Source organism: Selaginella moellendorffii, unplaced genomic scaffold (genome assembly GCF_000143415.4).
Source record: "Selaginella moellendorffii unplaced genomic scaffold, v1.0 SELMOscaffold_3, whole genome shotgun sequence".
In the NCBI taxonomy this organism is placed as follows: Eukaryota; Viridiplantae; Streptophyta; class Lycopodiopsida; order Selaginellales; family Selaginellaceae; genus Selaginella; species Selaginella moellendorffii.
The window spans coordinates 2,753,939-2,779,142 of record NW_003314264.1 but is presented as its reverse complement, the minus strand read 5'-3'; the positions used below and the strand labels follow the sequence as shown (position 1 = coordinate 2,779,142).

At 49.5% G+C, this 25,204-nt stretch overlaps 10 protein-coding genes and 2 non-coding genes across 13 annotated transcripts in view; 4 read left to right on the top strand and 8 right to left on the bottom strand.

The window, feature by feature from the left end:
• Positions 1-1,710: 1,710 nt before the first annotated feature.
• Positions 1,711-5,141, top strand: LOC9643557 (U-box domain-containing protein 44). Its single transcript, XM_002963708.2, has 5 exons — positions 1,711-2,274; positions 2,325-3,053; positions 3,124-3,430; positions 3,488-3,967; positions 4,018-5,141. Exons 1-5 carry the CDS (start codon positions 1,858-1,860, stop codon positions 5,088-5,090), a joined length of 3,006 nt encoding a protein of 1,001 aa, XP_002963754.2. The 5' UTR covers positions 1,711-1,857; the 3' UTR covers positions 5,091-5,141.
• Positions 5,110-6,537, bottom strand: LOC9643556 (enoyl-[acyl-carrier-protein] reductase, mitochondrial). Its single transcript, XM_024668274.1, has 6 exons — positions 6,312-6,537; positions 6,095-6,263; positions 5,924-6,039; positions 5,695-5,862; positions 5,352-5,630; positions 5,110-5,287 (listed from the first exon to the last, which is right to left on the bottom strand). The coding sequence occupies exons 1-6, from the start codon at positions 6,471-6,473 to the stop codon at positions 5,243-5,245; spliced, it is 939 nt and encodes a 312-aa protein (XP_024524042.1). The 5' UTR covers positions 6,474-6,537; the 3' UTR covers positions 5,110-5,242.
• Positions 6,538-6,813: 276 nt separating this feature from the next.
• Positions 6,814-8,083, bottom strand: LOC112344179 (enoyl-[acyl-carrier-protein] reductase, mitochondrial-like). The gene is made up of 5 exons (XM_024668478.1): positions 7,856-8,083; positions 7,627-7,795; positions 7,461-7,576; positions 7,257-7,410; positions 6,814-7,160 (listed from the first exon to the last, which is right to left on the bottom strand). The coding sequence occupies exons 1-5, from the start codon at positions 8,081-8,083 to the stop codon at positions 6,814-6,816; spliced, it is 1,014 nt and encodes a 337-aa protein (XP_024524246.1).
• A 1,537-nt stretch (positions 8,084-9,620) lies between these two features.
• Positions 9,621-11,074, bottom strand: LOC9643555 (enoyl-[acyl-carrier-protein] reductase, mitochondrial). Its single transcript, XM_002963299.2, has 6 exons — positions 10,795-11,074; positions 10,579-10,747; positions 10,408-10,523; positions 10,179-10,346; positions 9,834-10,112; positions 9,621-9,765 (listed from the first exon to the last, which is right to left on the bottom strand). The coding sequence occupies exons 1-6, from the start codon at positions 11,035-11,037 to the stop codon at positions 9,724-9,726; spliced, it is 1,017 nt and encodes a 338-aa protein (XP_002963345.1). The 5' UTR covers positions 11,038-11,074; the 3' UTR covers positions 9,621-9,723.
• A 3,264-nt stretch (positions 11,075-14,338) lies between these two features.
• LOC9643554 (3-ketoacyl-CoA thiolase 2, peroxisomal) lies at positions 14,339-16,500 on the top strand. Its single transcript, XM_002963707.2, has 13 exons — positions 14,339-14,473; positions 14,530-14,606; positions 14,673-14,757; positions 14,808-14,934; positions 15,010-15,108; positions 15,159-15,226; positions 15,279-15,386; positions 15,438-15,515; positions 15,566-15,698; positions 15,750-15,846; positions 15,900-16,132; positions 16,186-16,269; positions 16,327-16,500. The coding sequence occupies exons 1-13, from the start codon at positions 14,384-14,386 to the stop codon at positions 16,434-16,436; spliced, it is 1,389 nt and encodes a 462-aa protein (XP_002963753.1). The 5' UTR covers positions 14,339-14,383; the 3' UTR covers positions 16,437-16,500.
• On the bottom strand, positions 16,447-17,596 carry LOC9643553 (cytochrome b6-f complex iron-sulfur subunit, chloroplastic). Its single transcript, XM_002963297.2, has 5 exons — positions 17,443-17,596; positions 17,133-17,371; positions 16,964-17,081; positions 16,716-16,898; positions 16,447-16,655 (listed from the first exon to the last, which is right to left on the bottom strand). Exons 1-5 carry the CDS (start codon positions 17,479-17,481, stop codon positions 16,554-16,556), a joined length of 681 nt encoding a protein of 226 aa, XP_002963343.1. The 5' UTR covers positions 17,482-17,596; the 3' UTR covers positions 16,447-16,553.
• Positions 17,597-17,633: 37 nt separating this feature from the next.
• On the top strand, positions 17,634-17,706 carry TRNAA-CGC. The gene has a single exon. It is a non-coding gene; the product is annotated as a tRNA-Ala (tRNA).
• A 368-nt stretch (positions 17,707-18,074) lies between these two features.
• Positions 18,075-19,622, bottom strand: LOC9643552 (probable aldo-keto reductase 1). The gene is made up of 7 exons (XM_002963296.2): positions 19,539-19,622; positions 19,323-19,490; positions 19,035-19,241; positions 18,798-18,970; positions 18,620-18,719; positions 18,408-18,561; positions 18,075-18,349 (listed from the first exon to the last, which is right to left on the bottom strand). The coding sequence occupies exons 1-7, from the start codon at positions 19,578-19,580 to the stop codon at positions 18,168-18,170; spliced, it is 1,026 nt and encodes a 341-aa protein (XP_002963342.1). The 5' UTR covers positions 19,581-19,622; the 3' UTR covers positions 18,075-18,167.
• Positions 19,623-19,639: 17 nt separating this feature from the next.
• Positions 19,640-21,623, bottom strand: LOC9655282 (11-oxo-beta-amyrin 30-oxidase). Its single transcript, XM_002963295.2, has 4 exons — positions 21,435-21,623; positions 21,058-21,354; positions 20,736-20,983; positions 19,640-20,688 (listed from the first exon to the last, which is right to left on the bottom strand). The coding sequence occupies exons 1-4, from the start codon at positions 21,600-21,602 to the stop codon at positions 19,875-19,877; spliced, it is 1,527 nt and encodes a 508-aa protein (XP_002963341.2). The 5' UTR covers positions 21,603-21,623; the 3' UTR covers positions 19,640-19,874.
• Positions 19,667-19,739, bottom strand: TRNAA-UGC. The gene has a single exon. It is a non-coding gene; the product is annotated as a tRNA-Ala (tRNA).
• A 745-nt stretch (positions 21,624-22,368) lies between the features above and the next one.
• Positions 22,369-24,053, top strand: LOC9655281 (caffeoyl-CoA O-methyltransferase 5). Of its 2 annotated transcripts, none has more exons than XM_024666670.1 (6): positions 22,369-22,480; positions 22,548-22,850; positions 22,904-22,983; positions 23,050-23,194; positions 23,251-23,382; positions 23,587-24,053. In XM_024666670.1, exons 2-6 carry the CDS (start codon positions 22,626-22,628, stop codon positions 23,878-23,880), a joined length of 876 nt encoding a protein of 291 aa, XP_024522438.1. In that variant the 5' UTR covers positions 22,369-22,480; positions 22,548-22,625; the 3' UTR covers positions 23,881-24,053. The 2 variants fall into 2 exon arrangements, with proteins under 2 accessions (XP_024522438.1, XP_002963752.1); XM_002963706.2 differs by having other exon boundaries at positions 22,377-22,480; positions 22,545-22,850.
• Positions 23,944-25,204, bottom strand: part of LOC112344178 (enoyl-[acyl-carrier-protein] reductase, mitochondrial-like) — a 1,923-nt gene continuing 662 nt past the window's right edge. The window contains exons 2-5 of the mRNA XM_024668477.1: positions 25,005-25,183; positions 24,783-24,912; positions 24,443-24,669; positions 23,944-24,327 (exon numbers count right to left, since the gene is read on the bottom strand). Coding sequence (XP_024524245.1) covers positions 23,944-24,327; positions 24,443-24,669; positions 24,783-24,912; positions 25,005-25,183 — 920 coding nt within the window. The remainder of the gene's footprint in view (positions 24,328-24,442; positions 24,670-24,782; positions 24,913-25,004; positions 25,184-25,204) is intronic.

The window sequence follows — 25,204 nt, the reverse complement described above, 5'->3', positions numbered from 1 at the left end:
GTGGAGCGTTTCAGCGATAGTGATCACGCGACAGTATGCAAGGTGGCGATGGTAAGCCACGCGGGTGTTGCTCAAAATCCTGTGTCGCCAACAACCCCCAACAACTGCACAAACCACAAAAAGACAATCTTCCGAGTTGATCTGGAAGGAAGTCATGGCTCCTCTGGTGGTTCCCACTGGACAGGGCCCACGAAGCCATACGTAAAAGCTGGGTCGGTCTTCATATATCTGTGTGCTCTCCTCTCTGGTGGTTTTGCAAAACTCGTCCGGCCGCTGAAAGATTCCACCCATTTGACAACGTAAAATCCACTGAAAAATGAACTTGGGCTTTTGGTTTCTCGTCAAGAAAACCATAGCAAAGGATCGTTCCTTGGTTTCTCACGCTGTCTGGTATCTAAGCTGCTGGAACGCGCTGTGCCACAATGACCTGGAGATTACAACAAAGAAGCGAGAGGAATAATGAAAGAAACTAAAAGAAGGGCTTACTTTGGTCAGTGCACCTTCAATAGCGTCATATGCCATTTTGCACTATCCAGAGAACTATTTCCTCAAGTTTATGAATTTCAAAATTCTTTTGTTTTGGAGGCGACGAAGTCATAAACTCCAAAATTGAGGATGTTGTGGAGGAAGTGAAAACGATCACAAACGGTAATATGGCATATGACGCTATTGGAGGTGCACTGACCAAAGTAAGCTCTTCAGAAACTTTCACAGACAAACTATTATCACCCTAGGAACTATTTGACGCGCAAGAGCTCACCAACAACACCTTCCCACCACGAAAATCAAACAGTGAGACGCAAAGTCTGGAGAACACACAAATATATAAAAGACAAACCCGGCTTTTACGTATTGACTTCTCCCCCGCTAGAGGTTCCCTTCAAGATCAACTCGAAGATTGTGGCAGTGGTTTTGCTGAAAGATTCCACTTGACAACGTAAAACCCATGCACCTTAACTAGCCGAAAAATGAGGTCGATGACATTCATTTGGGCTTCTGGTTTCTCGTCAAGAACACTGTAGCAAAGGATCATGCAGGAACACACCACCTAATAGTGAAAGAAACTAGAGGACCTCCAACAGCGTCGATTGCCCGTATGCCATTTTACCACTTGTGATCTTCTTCAAATTTGACTTCGTCACCTCCAATGGCCTTGAGCTCTTCCTTTTGCTCGTCTCTCCAAGGTTGATGGTCTAGGAAAAAATGCTCAAAAAGAACAATCGATCGATAGAAATTTTGCAGCCAGACCTGCATGTTACCAAAGAGAAACTCACAGTCTTCCAGATATCCTTTGTAGGCTGCGAGCATGGAATTGTGAGAGAAGAGATCCCTCTGAGTCATTCAGGCTATCGTTGAGAGAGGAAATGTAAAGAATCGAATTGCATGAAACCAGGTCCGGTTGGCTTCTTTCAGATACCCATTCTGGGTATATGCAGAGAGCATCGAGTTCCAGGAGACGGTGGCATCTGATCGAAGATCCTCTTTGCCCTTTGTGCGTAGACGCCAAGCAGGTTAAAGGCATTTCGGCAAAGTAGCTTGTAGCTACATCAAGATGCCCTTGTGGGGCATACGCCATCGACGAGATACCGTTCTTCTCCGGCATCAGGCCGAAGACCTCGCTGATGATAAGCTGATGTTACAAACAAGCTGGTTTCTCTGTGGCATCGCAAATGAGTTTTTAGGTCAAACACAAAGATTTGATTATTTATGTTGACTTTATGCGCGTGAGTCGAGCTGGGTCAAAGCGCTGCGCGTCTGGTGCATCGATCGATCGCGTTAGAACAGGTGAGAATGTGGCTCGCGGCCGTGCGGCCTATCAACTAGGTTTGGGGAGGCGCGCCTTGCAATTGGGCGACTATGGCAAATCCGGGCGTTGCCGTACTGCTCAAGGAGCTCAGCGCTGTCATCCAGGATGCCAATGCGATGGTCGCCAAGAAAGAGAGCATCAAGGAGCTTATTTCGTTCCTGGAAGGGATCAAGGAGGTGCTGGATCGGGAATTGGGGGATTTGAGGATGGGAGAGGGCGCTGCCAGGGCTTGCGCGGCGCTGACGAACAGTGTGAGGAAGGCGCAGGGCATGGTTAGCAGGCACAAGCGTAAGCGGCGGCTGTATATGATCGTTTGGCTGCGTGTGCTCAACCGTGAGGTGGAAGAGGTCGTGCGTGGATTGGAAAACTCGCTCGCCCAGCTCCAGGACGCGAGCAGCTCCTTGTCAGAAAATTCCAGATCGAAGCTCGACAATCTCATCTCGAGAATGAAACAAACAACTTACGAGGTAAGATTCACTCAAAATAAAAAATGGGAAAAGAGAGTTTTCTTTACCAGGTTCCAAATCCGGAGGAGGATGAGACGCGAAAGCTGCTAGACCTCGACGTTGACTCGCTCATCGTGAAGTTCTCCAAGGATCTGGGCATTAACTTCGAAAGAGATAGGGAGCTCTTGTCTCGAGAGCTCCGGTACTTCAAAGCGGATATCAGCACCGAGGACAAGGACGAGCTGGAAACCATGGTGGAGGAACTTTTGAGCACTCTGGCTTGCGAGAACTCGGCATTGCTACAGACTGATGACGAGGCGATACCATCGTTCGATGCCTTCGAGTGCCCGCTCACGAAACAAGTCATGAAGGACCCGGTGGTGCTCGAGTCGGAGCACACCTACGAGCGGCATGCAATCGAGGAATGGTTTCGGACGTGCCGGGAGCAGCACAAGGAGCCGACTTGTCCGGTCAGTGGACGCGTCTTGTCGACCACGGAGCTCCATTCCAACCTTGTGCTGCGAAAGACCATCGAGGAGTGGTACCAGAGGAATGTAGCGTCTCGAATGCAGAGCGTGGTGGACAGGCTCACAGCTGTGGAGCTCATGCAGGACGTGGACGGTGCTCTCGACGAGATCCTCCGGCTTTTCAACGAGAACCCGATGAACAAGTGGAAGATCAAGAGTGCTAACCTCATCCCCAAGATTGCAAAGATCTGGAGCTTGGAAGGTGCTGCTTATTTCCGCTCGAAAGCGCTCGAAGTTCTCGACAGGATGGCTGTAGACGACGCCGACAATCAGGTATGTTCGATTCGCAAAAATTTTTCTGTTTGAAAGTAACTTAGGCTCTCTTCTGCTATCTTTGTCACAGCACATCATCGTGAAGGAAGGCTTCTTAAGATTCAGCGTGCGAAGCCTTGGCAGCAAGGAAGACGAAGAGAAAGCAAATGCTGCTCGGTTACTATACCATCTCTCAACCAGCAGCCTAGAGGTTTGTGAGGTTCTAGGCACAGAGAAAGGAGCCGTAATTCACCTGGCCGGCCTTCTCGCTAGCAAGGACCAAGACCTCTCTCAGTTGGCCGAGAAAACTTTACGGAACTTGGAGCAAGTAGAGTCAAACGTTCTGGAAATGGCCGAGGCAGGAAGAATTCAACCCTTGCTTGCACGTCTTTGCGAAGGTAAAGAAACGTAGTGGCTATGCTTTGTGCTGTACTGATCTTTTGATCAACCAACAGGACCCCAAGAAACTCGGATCAAGATGGCAAGTTATCTCGCAAAGAGACACCTGGTAAAGAGCCAAGTTAAGCTTGTTGCGCAGTCTGCGACACGGAGCCTCATTGCAATGCTACCCGGCACACTGGAAGCAAAAGAGGCAAGCCTGGGTGTTTTCCTCATGCTTTCGTCACTGGCCGACAACAAAAGCTTGCTGATTGAGGCCGGGATACTTCCACCGCTGCTAGACATCATGTTTAGCATACACTCGTCCGTCAACAATCGGGCACTCAAGCTCAAAGAGTGCGCGGCGGAGGTGGTGAGCAAGCTTGTGTCGTCCCGCGGGAGCTGGGAGAACGCAAGCATCGATGCCGAGGGGACACCACTGCATTCCGAGTTTGTGGTACACAATCTCTTGGGCCTCATGGCTCACGCCAGGCCGGACTGGAAGCACACGCTGTTGCAAATACTTACGGGAATGGCTTCGTCTCCTGATGCTGGAGGTAAGTTCTCATTTTTCAGTTCTCTCAAGGTAAAATGTTTCTTTGTGCAGAGGAGGCTTGCGAGCACATACGAAGCGGGCATGGAGTAAGAATTTGCGCTGTTCTTCTATCGGAAACTTCCGTGGACAGTCACCGGTTACACGCGTTAAGACTATTAGCAGTCATCGCTCCTCGCTTGGGGCCGGACATAGTCCGAGAGTTCCACGGGACAGAAATGGCGGCGAGGCTACAAGCTCTCTTAAGATCCACAAACACCGAAGAGCGAGCGGCGGCTGCGTTTGTGCTCGGCGCCATCCCGATGACAGAGAAAGAAGTGTCCCAACACTTAGACCCCGAGCTCCTGGAATGGACACTCACTACCTTAGCCGGCTTAAAGGACAGCAAGCGCGGGCGGTCACACACGCGGCTTTTGTCCGAGACGATCGAAGGCCTGCTGGGAATCCTCCTCCATTTCCTCCGCTCCAATGCGCTCTCCCCGCCGTCGACGCTGAGGCAGCACGACGTGATGACGCTCCTGGTAAACGAGCTGGACCGGCAAGGCGAGTTTGTGATCAAGCACAGGGCCGCGATGGGAATCAAGTGCCTGTCGAACATGGCCGCAAGCTTGTGCAGAAAGCCGGAGCTTCCACCCACGACGTGTTTCTGCTTTCGCTCCCGGCCGGGCAAGCTCTCCTGCTCGATCCATCCGGGAGTGTGCGATCCAGCCGACTCGGTGTGCATGGTGGAGGCCAGAGCGATAGTTCCGGTGCTGGAGCTGCTCGAAGAGGAGGACCAAGGTGTCCAGCTCGCAGCGATGGAGGCGCTCTCGACGCTGCTGGCGGACTCGAGCAACCTCCGAGGGGCGGTGGAGGAGCTGGGCAGAGTGGAGGGCCTCCAAAAGATCTTGGAGCTCTTCTACGGGCTGCAAAAGGGGGAGCTCCAGGACAGGACGGCGTGGGTGGTGGAGAGGATTGTCCGGGTGGACGACTTGGCCAAGTCCTTGTCGGTGGACACCAAGCTCTTCAAGGCGCTGGTGGAGGCCTTCAAGTTTGGGAGCGCCACGACCAAGGCGCTCGCGCAGGACGCCCTCACCAATCTCAAGCAGCTCTCGGGTGTTAGCGCGGGAGTGCGACGAAAAAAATGACGAGTTGCCGTAGTGGATATTCTCAGAATATTCAAGTGATATTCCTCAATCTAACTGGTTCTCATGGTTTAGATTCTTGATTTGTTGACCTAACATCATATTCATTTTCCCCTTTATGCTAGAATATTCTAATCACACAACCCGTAGTTCTACTATTTGACACTCACCAGCAAAACTTTCCCACCTCGGCTTATCGACTGCACAAACCACAAAAATCGAGTGAGAGGTAAAGTCTTTGGAGACAGATGTGTGAAGACTGACCAGGCTTTTATGTATTGCTTCCGGGGTGCTGTCGAGTGGGAACTTCTCCCCAACAAGAGGAGCTATGACTCCCTTCGCGATCAACTCAAAGATTGTGGCAGCAATTTCGCGAAACTCGTCGGGGCTGCCAAACGATTCCACCCATTTGGCGACGTGAAATCCACGCACCGTAACTTGCCGAAAGACGAGGTCGCTAACACCCACTTGAGCTTCTGGTTTCTCGTCAAGAACACCGTAGCAAAGGATCGTTCCTTGGTTTCTCACGCTGGAACACACCACCTGGAGATCCCAACAAAGTTCTAAGCAAGAGGGATAGAGAAAAGAAACTAGAGGAAGAGCTTACTTTGGTCAGTGCGCCTCCAACAGCATCGACTGCCCCGTATACCAATTTACCGCCCGTAATCTTCTTCACTTCGTCCACAACATCCTCGGTCTTGAAGTTTATGACTTCGTCGCCTCCAATGGCCTTGAGCTCTTCCTTCTGCTCGTCTCGACGAACAAGATTGATGGTCTACACACACAAAAGGAAAGAAACGCTGAAATCGATCGGCAGAGAAACTATGCAGCCATACCTTCACTCCTCGATGCCGCGCGAGCTGGATGAACATCCTCCCCAGCACGGATCCAGCAGCTGTTTGGAGCACATACTCTCCCTTTGGAACGTCGAGAGTTTCCAGCATTCCATACACTGTCAATCCAGAGCAAGCAAGTATAAAGAATATATAGAAAAAAGACAAGCAAACCTGTCCAAGGATTGATAAAAAACTGCGCGGCAACCTCGTTAGAGATGGTGTCGGGAATGGGAATTATCTCGCTGGCCGAAGCAACAGCGTACTCTTGCCAAGATCCCACCTCCTTGAAAATATGAAACACTCTCTGCCCCGGCGAGAACCCGGTGACTCCATCCCCGAGCTATGGAAAGATTTTGAGAGAACACGAAAGAATTGGAGAGAAAAGTACCTCTTCAATCACTCCCATTCCCTCGAGCCCAGGAACGAATGGGAACTTCTTGGGGTTGTCACCGTACATGCCTTGGATGCGCAGGATGTCGGAGGGATGGATTGGGCGACACAGGATTTTGAGCAGCACTTGGCCGGCGCCTGGCTTGGGCGTGCTCACCATCGCCACCTTGCATCCCGCCGCGGGATCGTCATTGCTGAAACATTCCACTTGGATGGCCTTGTGCTTCTGCTGCTGCTGCGTCATGGAAATGGATTACAAACTGCTTTCAAAGCAAAAAGTAGAACATTTATAGAGCCCACCTTGCTAGTGTCGTGTTCAACTCAAAGACGATTAAGGGGGAAAAACAAAAGAGCTGACCACGTCAGTTACAGGTTCTTTGTGGGACTGCGCTTAAATCCTACCGCAGCTTATGCTGTCAAGCTCGGTGGAATAGTTTCGCTCAGCTACTCTGTCGATTCCATGGGTTTCACCTCTATCGAACTCTCAAGATTCATGCTCATCAGCTGACCAACAAAACTTTCCCGCCTCGAGCAGTAGACTGCATCGCCGAAAAACCTCGGTTGAAAGCAATAAGATTACGAATAAGAACACCTACCAGGCTTTTACGAATCGCTTCTTTTGCTCTCTCGAGAGGGAACTTCTCCCCAACAAGGGGAACCATAACTCCCTTGGCCATGAGCTCGAAGATGGTATCGGCGATCTTGCGAACGCCGGGAGCATCGAATGTGTCAACCCACCTTTGACAGATGGAACCCATGTAGCTTGACTTGTCGATTGGTAAGGTCGCGCACATCGGTGTGAGCGTCCATTTTGCCATCGAGCGCACCGTAAGAGAGCACTGTTCCTCTGAGTCTCACACTCGAGCACACCACCTTTTGAGCAAAACCTTTGCAAATCAAAACGCTGCTTCACGAGGACAAGAACTTACTTTGGTTACTTCACCTCCAACAGCGTCGATGGTGGCGTAGGCCATTTTACCACCCGTGATTTCACTCACTTGCTTCACAATGCCTTCGTCCTTGAGATTGATGACCTGGTCAGCGCCAATGGCCTTGAGCTCTTCCTTCTGTTCGTCCCGACGAACAAGGTTGATGGTCTGCCACCAAAGGTTTGAAGTTCCAAATCACTGAACTACAAATGTAATACCTTGACTCCTCGATGATGCGCTAGCTGGATAAACATCCTTCCCAGCACTGATCCAGCAGCTGTTTGCAGCACGTATTCTCCCTCCGGGGCGCCAAGAACTTCCAGCATTCCAAACGCTGCGGGAGAAACCAGAAAATCAAGAGAAAACGGCAGATCCAAGCACGACCTGACCAAGGATTCACGTAAAACTGAGCGGCGATCTCGTTTGCAATCACGTCCGGAATGGGAATGACGTCTGCAGCCGGGACGAGAGCATACTCTTGCCATGATCCTGCGCCTGGAAAGATATGGAACACTCGCTGCCCCCTTGAAAAACCGGTCACTCCGTCCCCAAGCTGCAAACTTACAGAGTTGAGCACTGGGCGATCTCCTAGCTAGTCACGAGCTTAAATTACCTCTCGGATTTCTCCCATCCCTTCAAGCCCGGGAACGAAGGGAAACTGAACGCCGGAGTACCTCCCTTGGATGCACAAGACGTCCGAGGGATTCACCGGGCGGCACAGCACTTTGAGCAGCACCTGACCGCGTCCTGGCACTGGAGTGGGAGCCATCACCACTTTGCATGCTACCGCCGGATCGCCATCGCTGAATGCGGCGACGTGAATCGCCCTGTGCTCCGCCATGGACGACCCCAAAGTGAAGGCAAGCTTTTAATTTGGTCTTTCTTTCATCCAACGTTCTAATTATCCTTTGGCCGTTGCTTGAAACTCTTTACAGCCTGTGCTAGCTTTACAAGGAGGAACACGATGATACTACGATATCGCGAAGTTTTCTCCATACAACAAAATGTATACTCGAGATCACGGAACTCTGCAGAAGTAGGAGCTCCAGGACAAGCGCCGTGATGAGTTCCAAGACTATTTGAGTCCTCTCGGTGGACATCACCTTCAACCCCGCCTTTGGCGCGCAAGACCAAAACGAAGCTCTCACAAGCAAGTTGCTCAGGATGCCTTGGCGAGATCTTGAAGGCCGCCAGGCTCGCACACGTTTCCCGACCATATATCCCTGGCAAGGAGAAAGTTCGCTTTGTCAGTAGGATGGAACTCGTCCCACCATAGATAGTCCTTGTCAGTGGACACCAAGCTCTTCAAGGCGCTGGTGGAGGCCTTCAAGTTTGGGAGCGCCACGACCAAGGCGCTCGCGCAGGACGCCCTCACCAATCTCAAGCAGCTCTCGGGTGTTAGCGCGGGAGTGCGACGGAAAAGATGACGAGAGTATCTAAATCTCTGTACATGAGTCCCGGAGTTCACGAGTTTCAGTAGGAGACGACATATATTTCCTGTTCTTGGACGAACTATAACACGCTTAGAGAATAGATTTCCTGATCTTGGACGAACTATTTGACACTCAACCAACAAAACTTTTTTAACTCGGCCTATCGACTGATATCGAAAATCACACCAGTGAGAAGCAAAGTCTGGAAGGAGAAGAGAGGAGAGCAAGCGAATGTGTGAAGACTGACCCGGCTTTGACGTTTGTACTGTCGAGTGGGGGCTAGCAACTCAAAGAATACGGCAACGGTTTTGCGGACATCACCGGGACCGCTGACCGATTTGACAACGTAAACTCCGACTTGCCGAAGATGAGCTCCTGGTTTCTCGTCAAGACCATCGAAAGCTCTCTTCTAACTTTCATTTATGGATTGTACTTGGTTTCTCACGCACGCTGAATACCAGAACCTAGAAGCAAGAGAGGTAGAAAATACAAAAGAATAAAGAAACTAGAGGGAGAGCTTACTTTGGAGAGTCCATATCTATGTCGGACAATGCAAGTTCTTTGTTGTAGTGGATATTTTGATAGTCCTCAATCTAACGAGGAGTACATTCAAATTTAGTTTGTAAACTCCTACACATGAATCTCAATCAATATCAAATAAATTGCTACGCGTTGTATGCTTAATAGTAGTTTTATTATACTTATTAATCCAATTGATCAAATAAAATTTATAATTATAAGCATGTTCATAATTTATAAATACAAGATTAATCTTATTGCATATCAACAATTAGATGATAGAATAAAAAAGAATATACTAGAAAGGGTTTAATAAAATTTATAAATTATAAATATGTTTATAAATTATAAATACAAAATTAATTTAAATGAATAACAACCGTTAAATGATAAAATATTCTAGAATATTTAAATATATTCTAAATATATTCACTATCATCCCTACAAATTTGCTTAAGCAAACCAAAAATTACAGATTCTTGATTTGTTAACCAAACATTATATTCCCATTTATGCTAGAATATTCTAATCACACATTCACCAGCAAAACTTTCCCACCTCGGCCTATTGACTGCACAAACCACAAAAATCAATCGGGTAAGAGGTAAAGTCTTTGGAGAGAGATGTATGAAGACTGACCAGGCTTTTACGTATTGCTTCCGGGGTGCTGTCGAGTGGGAACTTCTCCCCAACAAGAGGAGCCATGACTCCCTTGGCGATCAACTCAAAGATTGTGGCAGCAATTTTGCCAAACTCGTCGGGGCCGCCAAACGATTCCACCCATTTGACGACGTGAAATCCATGCACCTTAACTTGCCGAAAGATGAGGTCGATAACATCCACTTGAGCTTCTGGTTTCTCGTCAAGAACACCGTAGCAAAGGATCGTTCCTTGGTTTCTCACGCTGGAACACACCACCTGGAGATCCCAACAAAGTTCTAAGCAAGAGCGATAGACCAAGACGAAACTAGAGGAAGAGCTTACTTTGGTCAGTGCGCCTCCAACAGCATCGATTGCCCCGTATACCAATTTACCGCCCGTGATCTTCTTCACTTCCTCCACAACATCCTCGGTCTTGAAGTTTATGACTTCGTCGCCTCCAATGGCCTTGAGCTCTTCCTTCTGCTCGTCTCGACGAACAAGATTGATGGTCTACACACACAAAAGGAAAGAAACGCTGAAATCGATCGGCAGAGAAACTATGCAGCCATACCTTCACTCCTCGATGCCGCGCGAGCTGGATGAACATCCTCCCCAGCACGGATCCAGCAGCTGTTTGGAGCACATACTCTCCCTTTGGAACGTCGAGAGTTTCCAGCATTCCAAACACTGTCAATCCATAGAAAACAATTAGAAAGAATATATAGAAAAAAGACAAGCAAACCTGTCCAAGGATTGACAAAAAACTGCGCGGCAACCTCGTTAGAGATGGTGTCGGGAATGGGAATTATCTCGCTGGCCGAAGCAACAGCGTACTCTTGCCAAGATCCCGCCTCCTTGAAAATATGAAACACTCTCTGCCCCGACGAGAATCCGGTGACTCCATCCCCGAGCTATGGAAGATTTTGATAGAACACGAAAGAATTGGAGAGAAAAGTACCTCTTCAATCACTCCCATTCCCTCGAGCCCAGGAACGAATGGGAAATTCTTGGGGCCGTCAGCGTACATGCCTTGGATGCACAGGATGTCCGAGGGATTGATTGGGCGACACAGGATTTTGAGCAGCACTTGGCCGGCGCCTGGCTTGGGCGTGCTCACCATCGCCACCTTGCATCCCGCCGCGGGATCGCCAGAGCTGAAACATTCCACTTGGATGGCCTTGTGCTGCTGCTGCTGCGCCATGGATGAGGATTACAAACCAAAGCAAAAAGTAGAACAACTATTAGAACCAAATGAGCCCTGGTGTCCAACTCAAGCTGAGAAAAGACGAGGAAGAAAACAAAAAAGCTTGCATAGACCACGTCAGTTACAGGTTCTTTGTGGGACTGCGCTTAAATCCTCTCTCAGCCCAGCTTATGAATCCAGCAAAGCTCGTTGGAATAGTTTCGCTCGGGAGTGATGACCGAGAGGAGCTCGAACTTACCATGAGAGAGAAAACTCGCTCTGGACATCCTCTCGATTCCATGGGTTTCACCTCTATCGAACTCTCAAGATTCACGAGAACTTTTCATTGAGAACTTTAGCAAGAAAGTCCGTGTGGCTCGTCTAAGAGCTGACCAACAAAACTTTCCCACCTCGAGCAGTAGACTGCATCGCCAGAAAACCTCAAACAGTTGAAAGCAATAAGATTACGAATAAGAACACCTACCAGGCTTTTACGAATCGCTTCTTTTGCTCTCTGGAGAGGGAACTTCTCCCCAACAAGGGGAACCATAACTCCCTTGGCCATGAGCTCGAAGATGGTATCGGCGATCTTGCGAACGCTGGGAGCATCGAATGTGTCAACCCACCTTGACAGATGGAACCCATGTAGCTTGACTTGTCGATTGATAAGGTCGCGCACATCGGTGTGAGCGTCCATTTTGCCATCGAGCGCACCGTAAGAGAGCACCACTGTTCCTCTGAGTCTCACAGTAGAGCACACCACCTTTTGAGCAAAACTTTGCAAATCAAAACGCTGCTTCACGAGGACAAGAACTTACTTTGGTTACTTCACCTCCAACAGCGTCGATGGTGGCGTAGGCCAATTTACCACGTGATTTCACTCACTTGCTTCACAATGCCTTCGTCCTTGAGATTGATGACCTCGTCAGCGCCAATGGTCTTGAGCTCTTCCTTCTGTTCGTCCCGACGAACAAGGTTGATGGTCTGCCACCAAAGGTTTGAAGTTCCAAATCACTTCATCCAACGTTCTAATTAACCAATCGCTATCCTTTGGCCGTTGCTTGAAACTCTTTACAGCCTGTGCTAGCTTTACCAGGAGGAACACGATGATACTACGATATCGCGAAGTTTAAAGTTTTCTCCATACAACAAAAATGTATACTCGAGATCACGGAGCTCTGCAAAAGTAGGAGCTCCAGGACAAGCGGCGTGATGAGTTCCAAGACTACTTGAGTCCTCTCGGTGGACATCAAGCCCTTCAACCCCGCCTTTGGCGCGGAAGACCAAAACGAAGCTCTCTCGAGCGAGTTGCTCAGGATGCCTTGGCGAGATCTTGAAGGCCGCCAGGCTCGCACACGTTTCCCGACCATATATCCCTGGCAAGGAGAAAGTTCGCTTTGTCAGTAGGATGGAACTCGTCCCACCAGAGATAGGAGCTCGCGTTGCTGCAAGCCATCTGCGGGAACATGCACATCATCCAGCCGCCGAATCTCCCAGCACCGCAGCAGGCGCTTCGAGACGTGACGAATCCTGTGGATGAATTTGAAGAAACTTAGCTCTCTCAGTTCTAACAGTGGAATAAAACTACCTGTGCGTACGTACCATATTGGAGTGGAGTTCGGACGATAGGCATGAGGCTCTGGAAAACGTCGCAGTAGATGATCCTGAGGTTCCTGTGCTTCATTGCGAGGCTCTGAGCCGTGACCCTCAACGCGTTGTTGAACTCGGCGATCATGAAGTTGATGCTGTCGACGCAGCCAGCGCCCGTCTGGTTGAAGGTATAGAGGTAGAAGGGAACGCAGCCGAGAGGCCCGAGTCCGATCGTCACAACCTTTCGAATGCCTCGGGCATACATGTCCTGAAGAAAGAAATTTGTTGAAAAACGAAAATACAGTTTCATCCTACCTCGATGTGTCCAACTAGAGAGGATATCAGCAGCTGGTTGAACTCGAAGTTGGTCATCTTATTCTGGACGTCCGAGACGTTCCTTAGGTAGTAATGGATGAAGTCGTTGCTGCCGATTGAGATGTAGTGAATCGAGTTGGAAATGACAGCGTTGGCAGCGTCCTCACCGATTTTGGAAGCAAGCCTTTGCTGTATTTCGACGATGTGCTCCACCTGCTCTGCCATAGGAATGTGTTGGCCCTGATCATCCAAGAAATCAATCACACAGATAAATACTTCCTTGTAATCTAGCAAACAAAAGCAACGAGAAAAATTACAAGGTCCGATCCACTTGGATTGAGAATGCCCGCACCAGCAGAAGCAAAATTCACTCCCTGCATCTGAGATGTGAAGTTCCTACTCAAAAGCGGAGGAATAAATGGAAGTCCCAGAAACAAGGCTGAGAGGAAAAAAAAACACACACAAGAAGAATTAGCTTTCTCAAACTTTGTATAAGATATATCATCAGTACCTAGATAGTCGACGCTCAAACGGCCATTCGAAAATCTCCCAGTGGGGAGGTGAGTGTCGAAATCTCTCCCGTATGGAGCAAGGTTGGCCCTGGCGATGGTCTGGAGATAATTGTTGTTCCCCACGTCCACAGTGGAGTCGCCATAGACGAAGAAGCCCGGCACAAGCGGAGAAGTGAAAGGGGGCGTCGCGATAGAGCTCGTCTCATTCACCATAATCGCCGAGGAAGACACGAAAGGTGGGGACTTTCGAGGCGATCTTCGAGCGGACGCCAAGATATGCCTCGGCCTGTGGAGAAGGATCGGCGGCAGGGACCTGTCGTCGCCATTCTCGGCGAATGCGGCTGTGGGAGCCTCGGCACGGTGGGATCGAAGCATCTCCAGGGTCGCCAGGGTCGCGACCATGAGCAGCCAGATCGAAAAGACAGTAGCCGCGAGGCCGATGAAGATCCCGGCGCCTGGGAGAGAAGAGATCGCCAGATATTTCACGCAAAAAAGGGAGAAATGGAAGCTTACCCATTTCCTTGCAAGAATCGTGCTACAGGAACGCGAAATTCATGGCCACACTGGCAGAAAAGAGCGTTGCTGGGAGATCGAAGTACAGCGGACAGGTTAGAATGCGCATCGTGCGAGGCCCCAAAACCCCAAACTTTTAGGGTTCTAAGTTAAAATCCCGGATCTTTGAATGTCAGCCGTTGATTATGACGGACCGTCGATCTCTAACGAACTTATTCCAAGAATATTCGAAGATTATAAAACAAAAGTGAAGTTCTATGAATATTCTATCTGATCATCTGGTCTAAATTTAGCAATGTCTTAATATAGGTAAGCTGACGTGGAAATCAAGTAAAAATTAAGCGCCCACCGCCTATAGCACGCAATCATCCATCAAAGGAGTAAGGTCTCGTGTTAGGGTTTTCTCTTCGATCAATCGATCGCGCCGGGGAGAGATGGAGGTCGATAGGAAGCTGAGAATGCGCCAGCAGATCCTTCTGGATCATCTGCGGCCGTCGTCGGCGCCTCGCCCCGTCAATCTTGTGGTAAATTTATTTCACTCAATTGGAGCTGCATTCTTGACGATCGCCATGTCTGGCAGACGTCCATTTGCTCCGCTGGGGATTCTGCCGCGTATCACAGGACCACCGATTACTCTGACGATGTCGTTGTTGTAGCGTGAGTTTTTCCTTTTTTTCTCTTCAATTTTTTTTGTCTGTGCAACTGGAATTGCGATTTCCTCAGTGCGTATCGAACACCCATTTGTAAATCCAAGCGTGGGGGTTTCAAGGATACTTACCCCGAGGATTTACTGACTCCCGTTCTTAAGGTATCGTTTTCAATGGCGATTAACTTATTCTCGGGAAATGTTTTCTCTAGGCTGTTGTGGAAAAAGTTGGCTTGAATCCTGCTGAGGTTGGCGACATTGTTGTGGGAACCGTGCTTGCTCCTGGTTCTCAGCGTGCAAATGAGTGCCGGATGGCAGCATTCTATGCTGGATTTCCAGGTTTATGATTTTTCTTTGTTTTCTATATAACTTGTTTTTCTTTCACCATTGAGACTAACTTTTATGTCTTGGTAGAAACTGTGCCTGTTCGTACCGTGAACAGGCAATGTTCTTCTGGCCTCCAAGCAGTAGCTGATGTTGTGGCTGCTATCAAGGCCGGATTCTATGATATTGGTGAGTCAGAATTATTACACCCACGGTTCGCTTATGAAAAACGTATTCAGGTATCGGTGCTGGTTTGGAATCCATGACGGCAAACTTGGTGGCTTGGGAAGGCTCGGTGAATCCAAAGGTTCGGTGTCTCTATGCTTTTCTGTGCCGGATTCAAGCGTTCGTTGATGCAGGTGGAAATGAACCAGAAGGCACAGGACTGCCTTCTACCAATGGGAATTACATCCGAGAACGTTGCTGAAAGGTACGGCGTGTCCAGAAAGGAGCAAGACGAAGCTGCAGTAAGTTTATTCATAGTTATACGTGAACCGGTTTTGACCATGTTATATCAGGTTAGATCTCATCGTCGTGCCGCAGCCGCTACAGCGACTGGAAGGTTCAAGGATGAGATTATTCCGGTTCACACCAAGGTAACAGTGTGAGATTCGAGTGTAGGTCTACTATAACTTCTGTTTGCCAGCTTGTTGACCCGAAAACCGGAGAGGAGAAGCCGGTCGTGATATCTGCTGATGACGGTATGCGGCCCAATGCGAACGTTGCAGACCTTGCAAAACTGAAGCCGGCGTTCAAGAAAGGAGGCACCACCACTGCCGGTACGAGAGAAGTGCATGAGCTTCATGTCTTCATGAATTCTGTTCTTTCAGGAAACTCTAGCCAAGTCAGTGATGGTGCGGGTGCTGTTCTACTTATGAAAAGAAGTGTGGCTATTCAACGAGGACTACCAATTCTCGGGGTGTTCAGGTGTTGATCGTTTAAACTACAAGAATCTGGGAATCACTTTAAACATGGTGCAGGAGTTTTGCTGCTGTTGGCGTCGACCCTGCCGTCATGGGTATTGGACCAGCGGTTGCGATCCCGAAAGCTGTGAAAGATGCCGGTCTGGAGATAAGCGACATTGACTTATTCGAATTGAATGAGGCTTTTGCATCGCAATTCACTTATAGCTGCAAGAAGCTCGACTTGGATATCGAAAAAGTGAATGTGAATGGAGGTGCTATGGCTCTTGGCCATCCTCTGGGTGCTACAGGTATGTCCTCACCCATGCTTTGTGGCATAAACCTCATTTTATGATGGCTGCAGGAGCTCGTTGTGTCGCTACTTTACTTCATGAGATGTCGAAGAGAGGAAAAGACTGTAGATTCGGAGTCATATCCATGTGTATAGGTAATGAAGTCACGTTTTTCATTCCAGCTTTTTGATTGACGTTCCCAACGTTTGCAGGTAGTGGGATGGGAGCCGCTGCTGTGTTTGAGAGAGGAAACGCGGTTGATAATTTGAGCAATGCCCGTCCTGTCCAGAATAACAGCCTGCTGTCAAAGGACGCTCGATAGACTCCAGGGATGGTATGAAGCATGTTCTTTCGAAATTATTTAATAAGACAGGGACTTCCGTATATAACATTGCCTTTTACAAATTTGTTGTCTCGAGCAAAGCGAGCACAGGTGTTTTTAAGCCCACCATGGGTTCTCTCCCGTTCTAAAGTCCGTCTCGGGCCAGAGGCTCAAAATAACTTTGTTGCTGTCGACGTCACAGTGAGCCAACGCTAGTGACTGCAAGTTTTCAAGTACACAGGTTAGCTCTTTGATTCATATTCGTGGTTCTGAACTTACCAATGGTGCAGGACCTCGGACGACTCTTCCCTGGTTGTTGTATTGAGAACCGTGGCAAGGACAGATAAACTTGTTCTCCGCTTTGTTCCAGGGAACCACACATCCGAGATGCGTGCAAACAGCGTTAATTGCATATGGTGCCAACGTTCCATCGTTCTCAACAACGAGGTAAGTTGGATCTCCCTGAAAAGCACAGTTTTTATTAGTTCGAACGAAGCAAAAAACGTTTTTTTGGTTTTCGTTCCTACCTTCAGGCCTTGGCTGAGAGTTCTATCGCCAGGAGGATGCGATGCAAGCCATTCGGTGACCAGAATATCATTCCCAATGGCGTCCTTAGCAACAAGGCCGGTGCCACTTCCGCCGGAGCTGATTGGAAACGAGAGCTAAGACCGAGGAACTCGAAAGGTGCATACGTACCCGGGTGGCACAAAGAAGTAGAGGTACGGTCCCAGGATCCCAACTGTTGGCAACGAGAGTGCTCCCAGGAGCAAGGTGTTGAGGAGCTGCCGCTTTCCCATGTCGGGCACATTGGCCGGGACCGACGCTGCTTGACACACAGTTTTGCATTTCCTCGCCCTGCCTCGGCTCAGCGGCAACAGAGGCGATGACGAGAAAGAACAAGAGGGCGAGTGAATTCCATTCTGTGCCGACGAGAGCTGCTTCAAAACAAGACAATGGAATCAATCGACCCATCAAGCATTGCTGGTTTTCTATCTAGTGTACGCACCTTAGCTGCCGAAGCCACGCTAGAGATGGTGGCGGCCATCTGTGTTTGTGAGAGCGTGGTGGCGCTTGGCTCGTGGTCGCCACAAGCTGTGTGTGTGGGTGTGGTCTAGCTTGGTCGGGGTGAGAGAAGCAATCGCGGCCGTTGGCGGTGGATATTCATCCGACGTGTGAAAGGACGCATAACATTGTTAAGGGGGTGTAGCTCAGATGGTAGAGCGATCGCTTCGCATGCGATAGGTAAGGGGATCGATGCCCCTCACCTCCAACCTTTCGTTTTTTAATATCACATTAAAAAATTAAAAATTGATTTTCATTCATATATTGTTTACATGGCGATTTAGGAATTATAGGACCATAGGGTTTGTGTTAATATCGGTGAATCAAATCCAACCACAGCTTCCCCAATAAGAACCTTTGTGTGTCTTTCTTGAGGCCATAGGGCTCAATGCTCTGTGGATTACTAGTGTCTAACACAAAATACTGAGATGCCAAGCAGGCTTGGAGAAGTATCGCCATGAGAACTAAGAAAGCTAACTTCTTTAGCTCCTGCTCTTGCTTGTGTGCCAGTAGCGCCATCTCCCACTCGAGTGGATCGTCAAGAGCTTTCTTCCAAACCTAAAGTTGGGCACTGTCTTTTATAGTGAAACGAAAAGGAATTTAACTGCGCAAAAAGGTCCTTACGCATTAACAAGTTAATTATTCTTCAGTGGTCTTAGAACTTTGACGTCAAGCTTTTGGAGGTGGCGTATCCACAAACATCCAAGTTTTCTTCAGGAGTTCTTCCGAGTAGCGTGTTCCAGCCACCTCCTCTTCGGGGACAGCAGCAGCGATCTCATCAATCTCCGCCTTGGAGAGTTTGAGATTTAAAGAGCCAAGGTTCTCATCGAAGTTTGGGACTTTTGTTGTTCCTGAAAATGATGCAACAAAACTTGAGCAAGAGAAGAAGAACAAGGAGTAACGCTTCACCTGGGATGGGAACAACGTCCTTGCCTTGCGCTAAAACCCACGCCAGTGCTAGCTGGCTTGTGGTGCAGCCGTGCTTGCTTGCGAGAGCGGCAACACGCTCGTACAAAACCTTGTTCTTCTCAAAGTTCTCGCCTTGGAATCGTGGCTGTCGAACCTGAAACAATTTGTCCCTGACAAGTTGGCAAACGTCTGAAAGACTCGCTACTCCTTACAAGACGGGAATCATCGCTTTGTAGCTTCTCAACAATCGCTTTGCCGGAGAAGAAGCCTCGTCCGAGAGGGCTGTATGGAACTATTCCGATGCCAAGCTCTCTGTGAGAAAGTTGAGAAAAATGAAAGAACTCTAGTAAGAACATGATCTTGATAAAAAGAGCTTGGGTTGAGACCAACCTGCACGTAGGAATAATCTCTGCCTCCGCATCACGGGTCCAAAGTGACCACTCCAGCTGAACTGCAGTGATCGGATGCACCGCATGAGCTCGCCGGATGGTGTTGGCACTCGCTTCCGACAGTCCAATGTTCTTGATCTTCCCTCCTTGGACGAGCTTCTTGAGCTCACCCATCTACAAAGCCAATGCTTCAAGATCAAAACACGGAACTTTCGGCCCGGAAAAAAGAGAAACTTGCCGTTTCTTCGATGGGAACCTCAGCATCGACGCGGTGCTGATAGTAAAGGTCGATATAGTCCACTCCAAGTCGCTCGAGGCTGGACTCACAGGCTTTGCGGACGTACTCAGGAGTTCCATTCACAGTCACTCCCATCATGCCTTCTCCCGGAACGTTTCCAAACTTTGTGGCAAGTTGGACTTTCTCGCGCGGGAGATCCTTCAATGCCTGGCTCGGGAAACAAAGAAAAGCTCCATGAAAGCAAAAGAACTACAAAGAAGCAAAAGAAGAAGAAGAAAAAGCTAATACCTTTCCAACGAGAATTTCATTCGTGAATGGGCCATAGATGTCGGCAGTGTCGAAGAATGTGACCCCGGAATTGAAAGCGTGGTGTATGAGCGCGATCCCAGCGTCATCGCTCGTCGGCGTGCCATAGAAGGTGGAGAGGCCCATGCATCCCAGACCTAGAGCCGACACCTGGGGGGAAATCGATCCATGAGAGCTGAAATTTTTGTGGTAGAGTACCTCTAGCCCCTGCGCGCCCAGCTTCGTGCGCCTCGACTCCATAGCCGTCGACTGTTTGAATACCCAAATTCGAATCTCCTCTCCATTATCTCTAGACAAAATTTAATTCAAAATTTGAACTAATTATTTGGAGATGAGGGGTATCGATCCCCTTACCTATCGCATGCAAAGCGATCGCTCTACCATCTGAGCTACACCCCCCGTACGTCCTTGTTTCGTACATTTCGTTCTTAAGCTAACTTAAGAATGGCTATGGCTCTGAGAGAAGAACTTAAGCAGCAATGATCTCTTCGTCGGCAACAACTTGGACCTGTGAGCTTGATCTAGGACGAATTTTCAAGCAGTTTGTTCCAGGAGGGTGAGAAGGAGCGGCATTCCAAACTTCGGCTGGAGGTTGAGAGTAACGTCGGGTTCATGCCGATAGCTGCCGCTCAGCTCCCAGCTGAATCTCAGCAGCACCATCGCAAGGACCGCTTTGGCTTCCGCCATGGCCAAGCTCTGCCCCACGCAAGTCCTCGGCCCGCTTCCAAACGGCAAGTATGCCAGAGGATGGCTGCAAGCCGACTTGATCCCATTCTCGAACCGGTCGGGCCGGAAGTCGGCTGCGTCTCGGCCCCAGAGCTCTTCGCTGCGATGAATCGCCGCGACGGGGACGATCACCTCCAGACCCGGAGGAACTCTGATATCGCCCAGATGGTTCTCTCTCACGCAGCTTCGCCCGATGAGTGGCTGCGGCGGGAACAGCCGGACTGCTTCCATGAGGATCAGCCCGATCGTCTTGAGCTTGCTGAGATGTTCCCATGCAAGCACGGTGGAAGACAACGGAGATGGCGATGGCCAGGAGGATCCGAGGACTTGCGAGACTTCTTCGCGAGCTCGATGCTGCCACTGGGGATTGAGAGCCAGCAAGTAGAGGCTCCACGATAGCACCGCTGCGGTGGTCTCGTGGCCGGCGAGGAGAAAGGTGACGGAGTTGTCGAGAGCTTCTTGCTCGGTCATGGCGCTGGAGTCGCGGAAGATCTCGACGAGGCGATTGCCGTGATGATCCGAACGAGAAGTGGAGGCCGCCGGGACGAGAACTTCCTTCATTAGGCCACGGATCCAGGCCTCGTCTTGCCTAGCTTGCGTGAGGAGCCTCTCTTGCAACCATCTATGGATCCATGATCAGATCGAGAGCTTGGAAGGTTGTGGAAATACCTGTATCCCGGGATCACGGCAGCAAGACCAAAGACGAGCTCTCTCCGGCCGTGGTGGTACCTCTTTAGAGTCTGGAAGAGCGTTCCAGGATCGGCTCCGAGCTCCGTTCCAAAGACGGTCTTTTGGAGAACGTCGAGAGTTAAACCCAGGAAGAATCTGTGCATGTCGACGATGCCGCTCGTCTCGGCTTTGACTGCCAGTTTTTCCAAAGCGAGCGAGGTCGATTCCACCATATCCTGTACCTTGCTCTGGCAGAAAGCAAGAAAAAAAGAGAAGAAAGCCTTGGCATGCGCACGAACGAATGCGATGGAGTTTAGCGTACCTTGATTTCTTTGGTGAGCAAGGCAGGAGCGATGAGAGACCGCTGCCTGGCCCAGTCATCGCCGCTGGACGAAAACAATCCATTCCCGAGGATTCGGAGGACTCGTACAAACGATGGCTTTGAGTAGCAGCTCTCCACCCCCGGATCGTTGGTGAGAAACGCTCGAACCAGCGAGAGATCCGAGACGACCAGCGTGACCATCTTTCCTACGGACACGTAGAAGACCTTGGGGCTGGAAGCGCTGAGCCCGCTGAGCGTGTCCCAGCATTGGAACAAGCGTCCTTGGGAGCGGACGAGCTGGAGAGAGCCCAAGAACTTCTAAGCAACTGGATGAACCGAGCTCCAAAATTCCGCGATGGGCAGTCGAGAAGACTTACCCGACCCGGCCTGGAGGAGTCGCCATAGCTCTCGACACTTTGCTGCTTACAAACCTGGACAAGAGCTCGAGGGAGAAGCACCCATTCCTTGTAAGTCGGCAGGACGTAAACTGTGAAGATCGCCACGAGAAGAGGGAGAGCGGCCGCGAGCGATGGAACAAACTCCATTACCTAGGATCTAGATACAAAGCCCAAAGATTTTGACTTTCATGAGCAAAGGTTATACACTTCCGCGAAGGAGGAAACCATTTCCTTTCCCAGTTAGTATGATTGACGTAGTGACAACTATCACAGTTCCAGATCCTGTCCGTGCAAGCGCTTTGGTCGTAAGTCATCTCGATTGATTTCCATAGTAACTTTGTTCTCCGTTTTCTCATCACAGTTGACGCAACCCGACACAAGCTCATGGAAACAGTCGATGCAATCCAAGAAAATGAAAGCATGGATTGTGAGACAAGGGCATGCAAACGCGTCGCAGCATTTGCCCAGAGGCGGCATTTGTGTGCGGGGGGAAGCACATCTATTTCGTGCGTAATTCATTTTTGGGTTGGTCCCAACCCACTTCATTGATGAAAAGGGCCCCCAGCAACGTTATTGTCATATGGGACTACAGCGGTGGCAGCGGCCAGCAGCGGATCAGAGGGAAGCACAGCCCAATTGATTTTTACACAGGACTGGCAATCCAGCCATGGATTGAAAGTGGCCGCGGAGCCGCGCAGCACCTAACTTGGACTAGTGCTACTACTCTCGCAGCACCAGTTGGATACTTTCCCGTGGCCGGGCGTAAATGAGAGTTGAAGGGTACTGAATGCTGGTCGTTGACAAAGAGGTATTTTTCGTTCTTTTGGAACAATGAATGTTGGTTTCTTTACTCTCTCTCCTTTCTTTTCTCCCACTCAAAGAGAGTTTTTCTGTGTGTTACAGGGACTGGTGATCTGCAAACTCCTCGTCTCTGTATTTTATACCGCATCGCGAGGCATACTTTCCTTGTTTTAGGGAGCATCTGGCGAGCTCCACTCTCAAGTTCGTCCATTTGAGAGAGTCAGGTCTGCTTCTCTTTTTCTCTTCTCTCGTGAATGGTGACTGATTGATTTGATCTTTGAGTGGCAGCAGCAGCAGCGGCTAGTTTCTGTGCAAGACCCACGGGAGTTTTCTCTGTGTCAGGAGTTTTCTTGGTTCTCCGTGCACATTATGGTGAGCGTGGAGTTTAGCGATGGCGTTGCTACTCCCATGATTCCCAATGGACAAGCGAAATCGAAGCCTTCAACTCATGCCACTGCGAATGGAAATGTGGGAGCAGTGCTGGAAAACGGGCATGCAAACGGGAGTTCTTCTAATGGCAAAGCAAAGGAAGAAGCTAGCAAACACCAAACTCTTGGCCACAAGAGCCTCCTCAAGAGCGACGCTCTCTATCAGGTACTTCCAAGTTTCCAAATGCTCTGATCTCTAGATTTTCTCCATTGACGCAGTATCTCCTCGAGACGAGCGTTTATCCGCGAGAGCCAGCGTCACTCAGAGGATTGAGAGAGCTAACAGCAAAGCATCCATGGTTGGCTTTCCCAAACTCATTCTTTTCTCCTCGAAATACCTCTGATTTGTGCGAATTCTCTCTCAGGAACATCATGACCACTTCTCCAGACGAGGGCCAGTTTCTAAGCATGCTAGTAAAGATCATGAACGCCAAGAACACCATCGAAATCGGCGTCTTCACGGGCTATTCTCTTCTCAGCACAGCGCTGGCGCTGCCAGAGGATGGAAAGGTGAAAACGAAGTCCTGGATCGAAGTTCACGACTAAGAAGTGTGTGTTCTACACAGATCATAGCAATGGACATTGACAGGAGCAACTATGATTTGGGATTCCCATTCTTGCAAGAAGCAGGAGTGGACCACAAGATTGATTTCCGCGAGGGCCCAGCTCTGGCAACTCTGGACGAGCTCGTTCAAAATGTAAGCCTTCACGTTTTAAGATCACTTCCTTCTTTCTTTCCTGTGTTCCTTCTTTCTCTAAAAGTAGATGAAGCTCACCATCCTCTCGATCCTACTTTTAACCTGCCAAGCTCGCTAAGTAAAATACCCCTGTTCATAGAAAACGTTTTCACTCTTTTCTTTATACGTTCCTCTAAAAGAAAAACGTTATCTTTGTACTCTCAGAACAAGAACCATGGCTTCTTCGATTTCATTTTTATTGATGCCGACAAGAACAACTATCTCAACTATCACGAGAGAGTAATGCAGCTCGTCAAGATCGGTGGAATCATCGGCTATGACAACACGCTGTGGAACGGAGCAGTGGTGGCGTCCGACGATGAGCCAATGCGCAAGTACGTCCGGTTCTATAAAGATTTCGTCAAGGAGCTCAACAAAGTTCTCGCGGCGGACCCTCGCATCGAGATAAGTCACATTTCCATCAGCGACGGGATCACGCTGTGCAGACGCATCGTATGATAAAAACCAAATCGCCACCCACAGTTCTTATTGTTCTTCCACAGATAGCTCTTCAGTAGCTCGTTAGGAGAATCTTTCCACCTCTCGCTGGTGTCTGCAAGAAGAAGGAATTATTTTGTTCATAAGCTTCGGACTGTTATTTCGAAGTCTCAATGGAAGGAATTCTTCTCTTACCTGGCTCTTGACGATGGCTTCCTGGATCTTCTCCAGCGGGAGCTTCTCCCCTGTCAATGGAGTGATCACCTTCTTCTCCAGGAGCTCCCAGATCTTCGCACCGAGCTTCTTTTGCTCGGGGACGCCGATCTTCGCGATCCAGCGGGTCAAGTGGAAGCCACGAACGCGGACGTGCCTAAAGATCACGTCTGGAGGGTTTGCGCTGATGTCCTCGCCGTCCAAGAGCCCGTACACCAAGATGGTGCCTTCGTCCCTCACTGTCGTGCTCACAAGCTTGGAAAGCCAGAAAAGAAAAACTTATAAGCTTCCATGGAACATTGTATGATACCTTTGTGGTTTTGCCTCCCAGGCAATCAGTAGCTCCATAAACCATCCTTCCTTTGGTTACCTCTCTCACGATCTTGAGTACGTTTTCCTCTTTGAAGTTGATCACTACGTCGGCCCCGAGCGCTTTAAGCTCTTCCTTTTGCTCGTTTCGCCTAACCAAGTTGATTGTCTGTTGGATGGAACTTGAGAAATCACCAGCAGTTTCAAAAGAAGAGCAAAGATCACCTTGATGCCTTGGTGACGAGCGATTTGGATAAACATTCTCCCAAGGACAGATGCGGCCGCAGTCTGCAGTACGTACTCTCCCTCTGGCACCTTGAGTGCTTGGAGCATCGCATATGCTTCCAAAAGAAAGAGAAAACGATAGATACTGAACGACTCAAGGAAATCTTACACAGTACCTGTCCACGGATTCACGTAGTACTGTGCAGCAACTTCATCCGAGATGGAATCCGGCACCAATGTCAAGTTCCTCGGCGAAGTTACCATGAACTCTTGCCAAGTTCCTCCGTGTCCAGTGTGGAACACCCGCTGCCCCACGCTCAAGCCACTCACATTTGCTCCAACCTGCGGCGAAGGTTTCACTCAAAGTTCTCTTTGGAGAGAAAGCACAAGCGCGTTACCTCGTGAATCGTTCCCATTCCTTCAAAGCCAGGGACATACGGGAACTTGTAGTCGCCTGGATAGATGCCCATCAACGAGACCACATCGGAAGGATTGACGGGGCGGCAGAGAATCTTGAGCAGCACCTCGTCTGGCCCGGGCTTTGGAGTTTGCACAGTCGCGACTTGGCACACCGAGACTGGGTTCGCGGGGTTGAATC

Bases quoted from the DNA above. Each gene is read 5' to 3' on its own strand.
- LOC9643557 (XM_002963708.2), top strand. From the start codon at position 1,858: ATGGCAAATCCGGGCGTTGCCGTACTGCTCAAGGAGCTCAGCGCTGTC. The intron at 3,431-3,487 runs GTAAAGAAACGT...ATCAACCAACAG, and splicing joins GCTTGCACGTCTTTGCGAAG to GACCCCAAGAAACTCGGATC. The intron at 3,968-4,017 runs GTAAGTTCTCAT...TTCTTTGTGCAG, and splicing joins TTCGTCTCCTGATGCTGGAG to AGGAGGCTTGCGAGCACATA.
- LOC9643556 (XM_024668274.1), bottom strand. From the start codon at position 6,473: ATGGTGAGCACGCCCAAGCCAGGCGCCGGCCAAGTGCTGCTCAAAATC. The intron at 6,264-6,311 runs GTACTTTTCTCT...ATCTTTCCATAG, and splicing joins GAATGGGAGTGATTGAAGAG to CTCGGGGATGGAGTCACCGG. The intron at 5,863-5,923 runs GTATGGCTGCAT...TTGTGTGTGTAG, and splicing joins CGCGGCATCGAGGAGTGAAG to ACCATCAATCTTGTTCGTCG.
- LOC112344179 (XM_024668478.1), bottom strand. From the start codon at position 8,083: ATGGCGGAGCACAGGGCGATTCACGTCGCCGCATTCAGCGATGGCGAT. The intron at 7,577-7,626 runs GTCGTGCTTGGA...TTTCTCCCGCAG, and splicing joins TTACGTGAATCCTTGGTCAG to CGTTTGGAATGCTGGAAGTT. The intron at 7,161-7,256 runs GTGAAGTAACCA...TGTGAGACTCAG, and splicing joins CACCATCGACGCTGTTGGAG to AGGAACAGTGCTCTCTTACG.
- LOC9643555 (XM_002963299.2), bottom strand. From the start codon at position 11,037: ATGGCGCAGCAGCAGCAGCACAAGGCCATCCAAGTGGAATGTTTCAGC. The intron at 10,524-10,578 runs GTTTGCTTGTCT...ATGGATTGACAG, and splicing joins TTTTGTCAATCCTTGGACAG to TGTTTGGAATGCTGGAAACT. The intron at 10,347-10,407 runs GTATGGCTGCAT...TTGTGTGTGTAG, and splicing joins CGCGGCATCGAGGAGTGAAG to ACCATCAATCTTGTTCGTCG.
- LOC9643554 (XM_002963707.2), top strand. From the start codon at position 14,384: ATGGAGGTCGATAGGAAGCTGAGAATGCGCCAGCAGATCCTTCTGGAT. The intron at 15,227-15,278 runs GTTCGGTGTCTC...TCGTTGATGCAG, and splicing joins AAGGCTCGGTGAATCCAAAG to GTGGAAATGAACCAGAAGGC. The intron at 16,270-16,326 runs GTAATGAAGTCA...CAACGTTTGCAG, and splicing joins AGTCATATCCATGTGTATAG to GTAGTGGGATGGGAGCCGCT.
- LOC9643553 (XM_002963297.2), bottom strand. From the start codon at position 17,481: ATGGCCGCCACCATCTCTAGCGTGGCTTCGGCAGCTAAG. The intron at 17,372-17,442 runs GTGCGTACACTA...GTTTTGAAGCAG, and splicing joins GCGTGGCTTCGGCAGCTAAG to CTCTCGTCGGCACAGAATGG. The intron at 16,899-16,963 runs GTAGGAACGAAA...TGTGCTTTTCAG, and splicing joins CTCTCAGCCAAGGCCTGAAG to GGAGATCCAACTTACCTCGT.
- LOC9643552 (XM_002963296.2), bottom strand. From the start codon at position 19,580: ATGGAGTCGAGGCGCACGAAGCTGGGCGCGCAGGGGCTAGAG. The intron at 18,562-18,619 runs GTAAGGAGTAGC...AAATTGTTTCAG, and splicing joins AAAGCGATGATTCCCGTCTT to GTTCGACAGCCACGATTCCA. The intron at 18,350-18,407 runs GTGAAGCGTTAC...CATCATTTTCAG, and splicing joins GGACGTTGTTCCCATCCCAG to GAACAACAAAAGTCCCAAAC.
- LOC9655282 (XM_002963295.2), bottom strand. From the start codon at position 21,602: ATGGAGTTTGTTCCATCGCTCGCGGCCGCTCTCCCTCTTCTCGTGGCG. The intron at 21,355-21,434 runs GTAAGTCTTCTC...GGCTCTCTCCAG, and splicing joins ACTCCTCCAGGCCGGGTCGG to CTCGTCCGCTCCCAAGGACG. The intron at 20,984-21,057 runs GTACGCTAAACT...GCTTTCTGCCAG, and splicing joins TGCTCACCAAAGAAATCAAG to AGCAAGGTACAGGATATGGT.
- LOC9655281 (XM_024666670.1), top strand. From the start codon at position 22,626: ATGGTGAGCGTGGAGTTTAGCGATGGCGTTGCTACTCCCATGATTCCC. The intron at 22,851-22,903 runs GTACTTCCAAGT...CCATTGACGCAG, and splicing joins AGAGCGACGCTCTCTATCAG to TATCTCCTCGAGACGAGCGT. The intron at 22,984-23,049 runs GTTGGCTTTCCC...ATTCTCTCTCAG, and splicing joins CTAACAGCAAAGCATCCATG to GAACATCATGACCACTTCTC.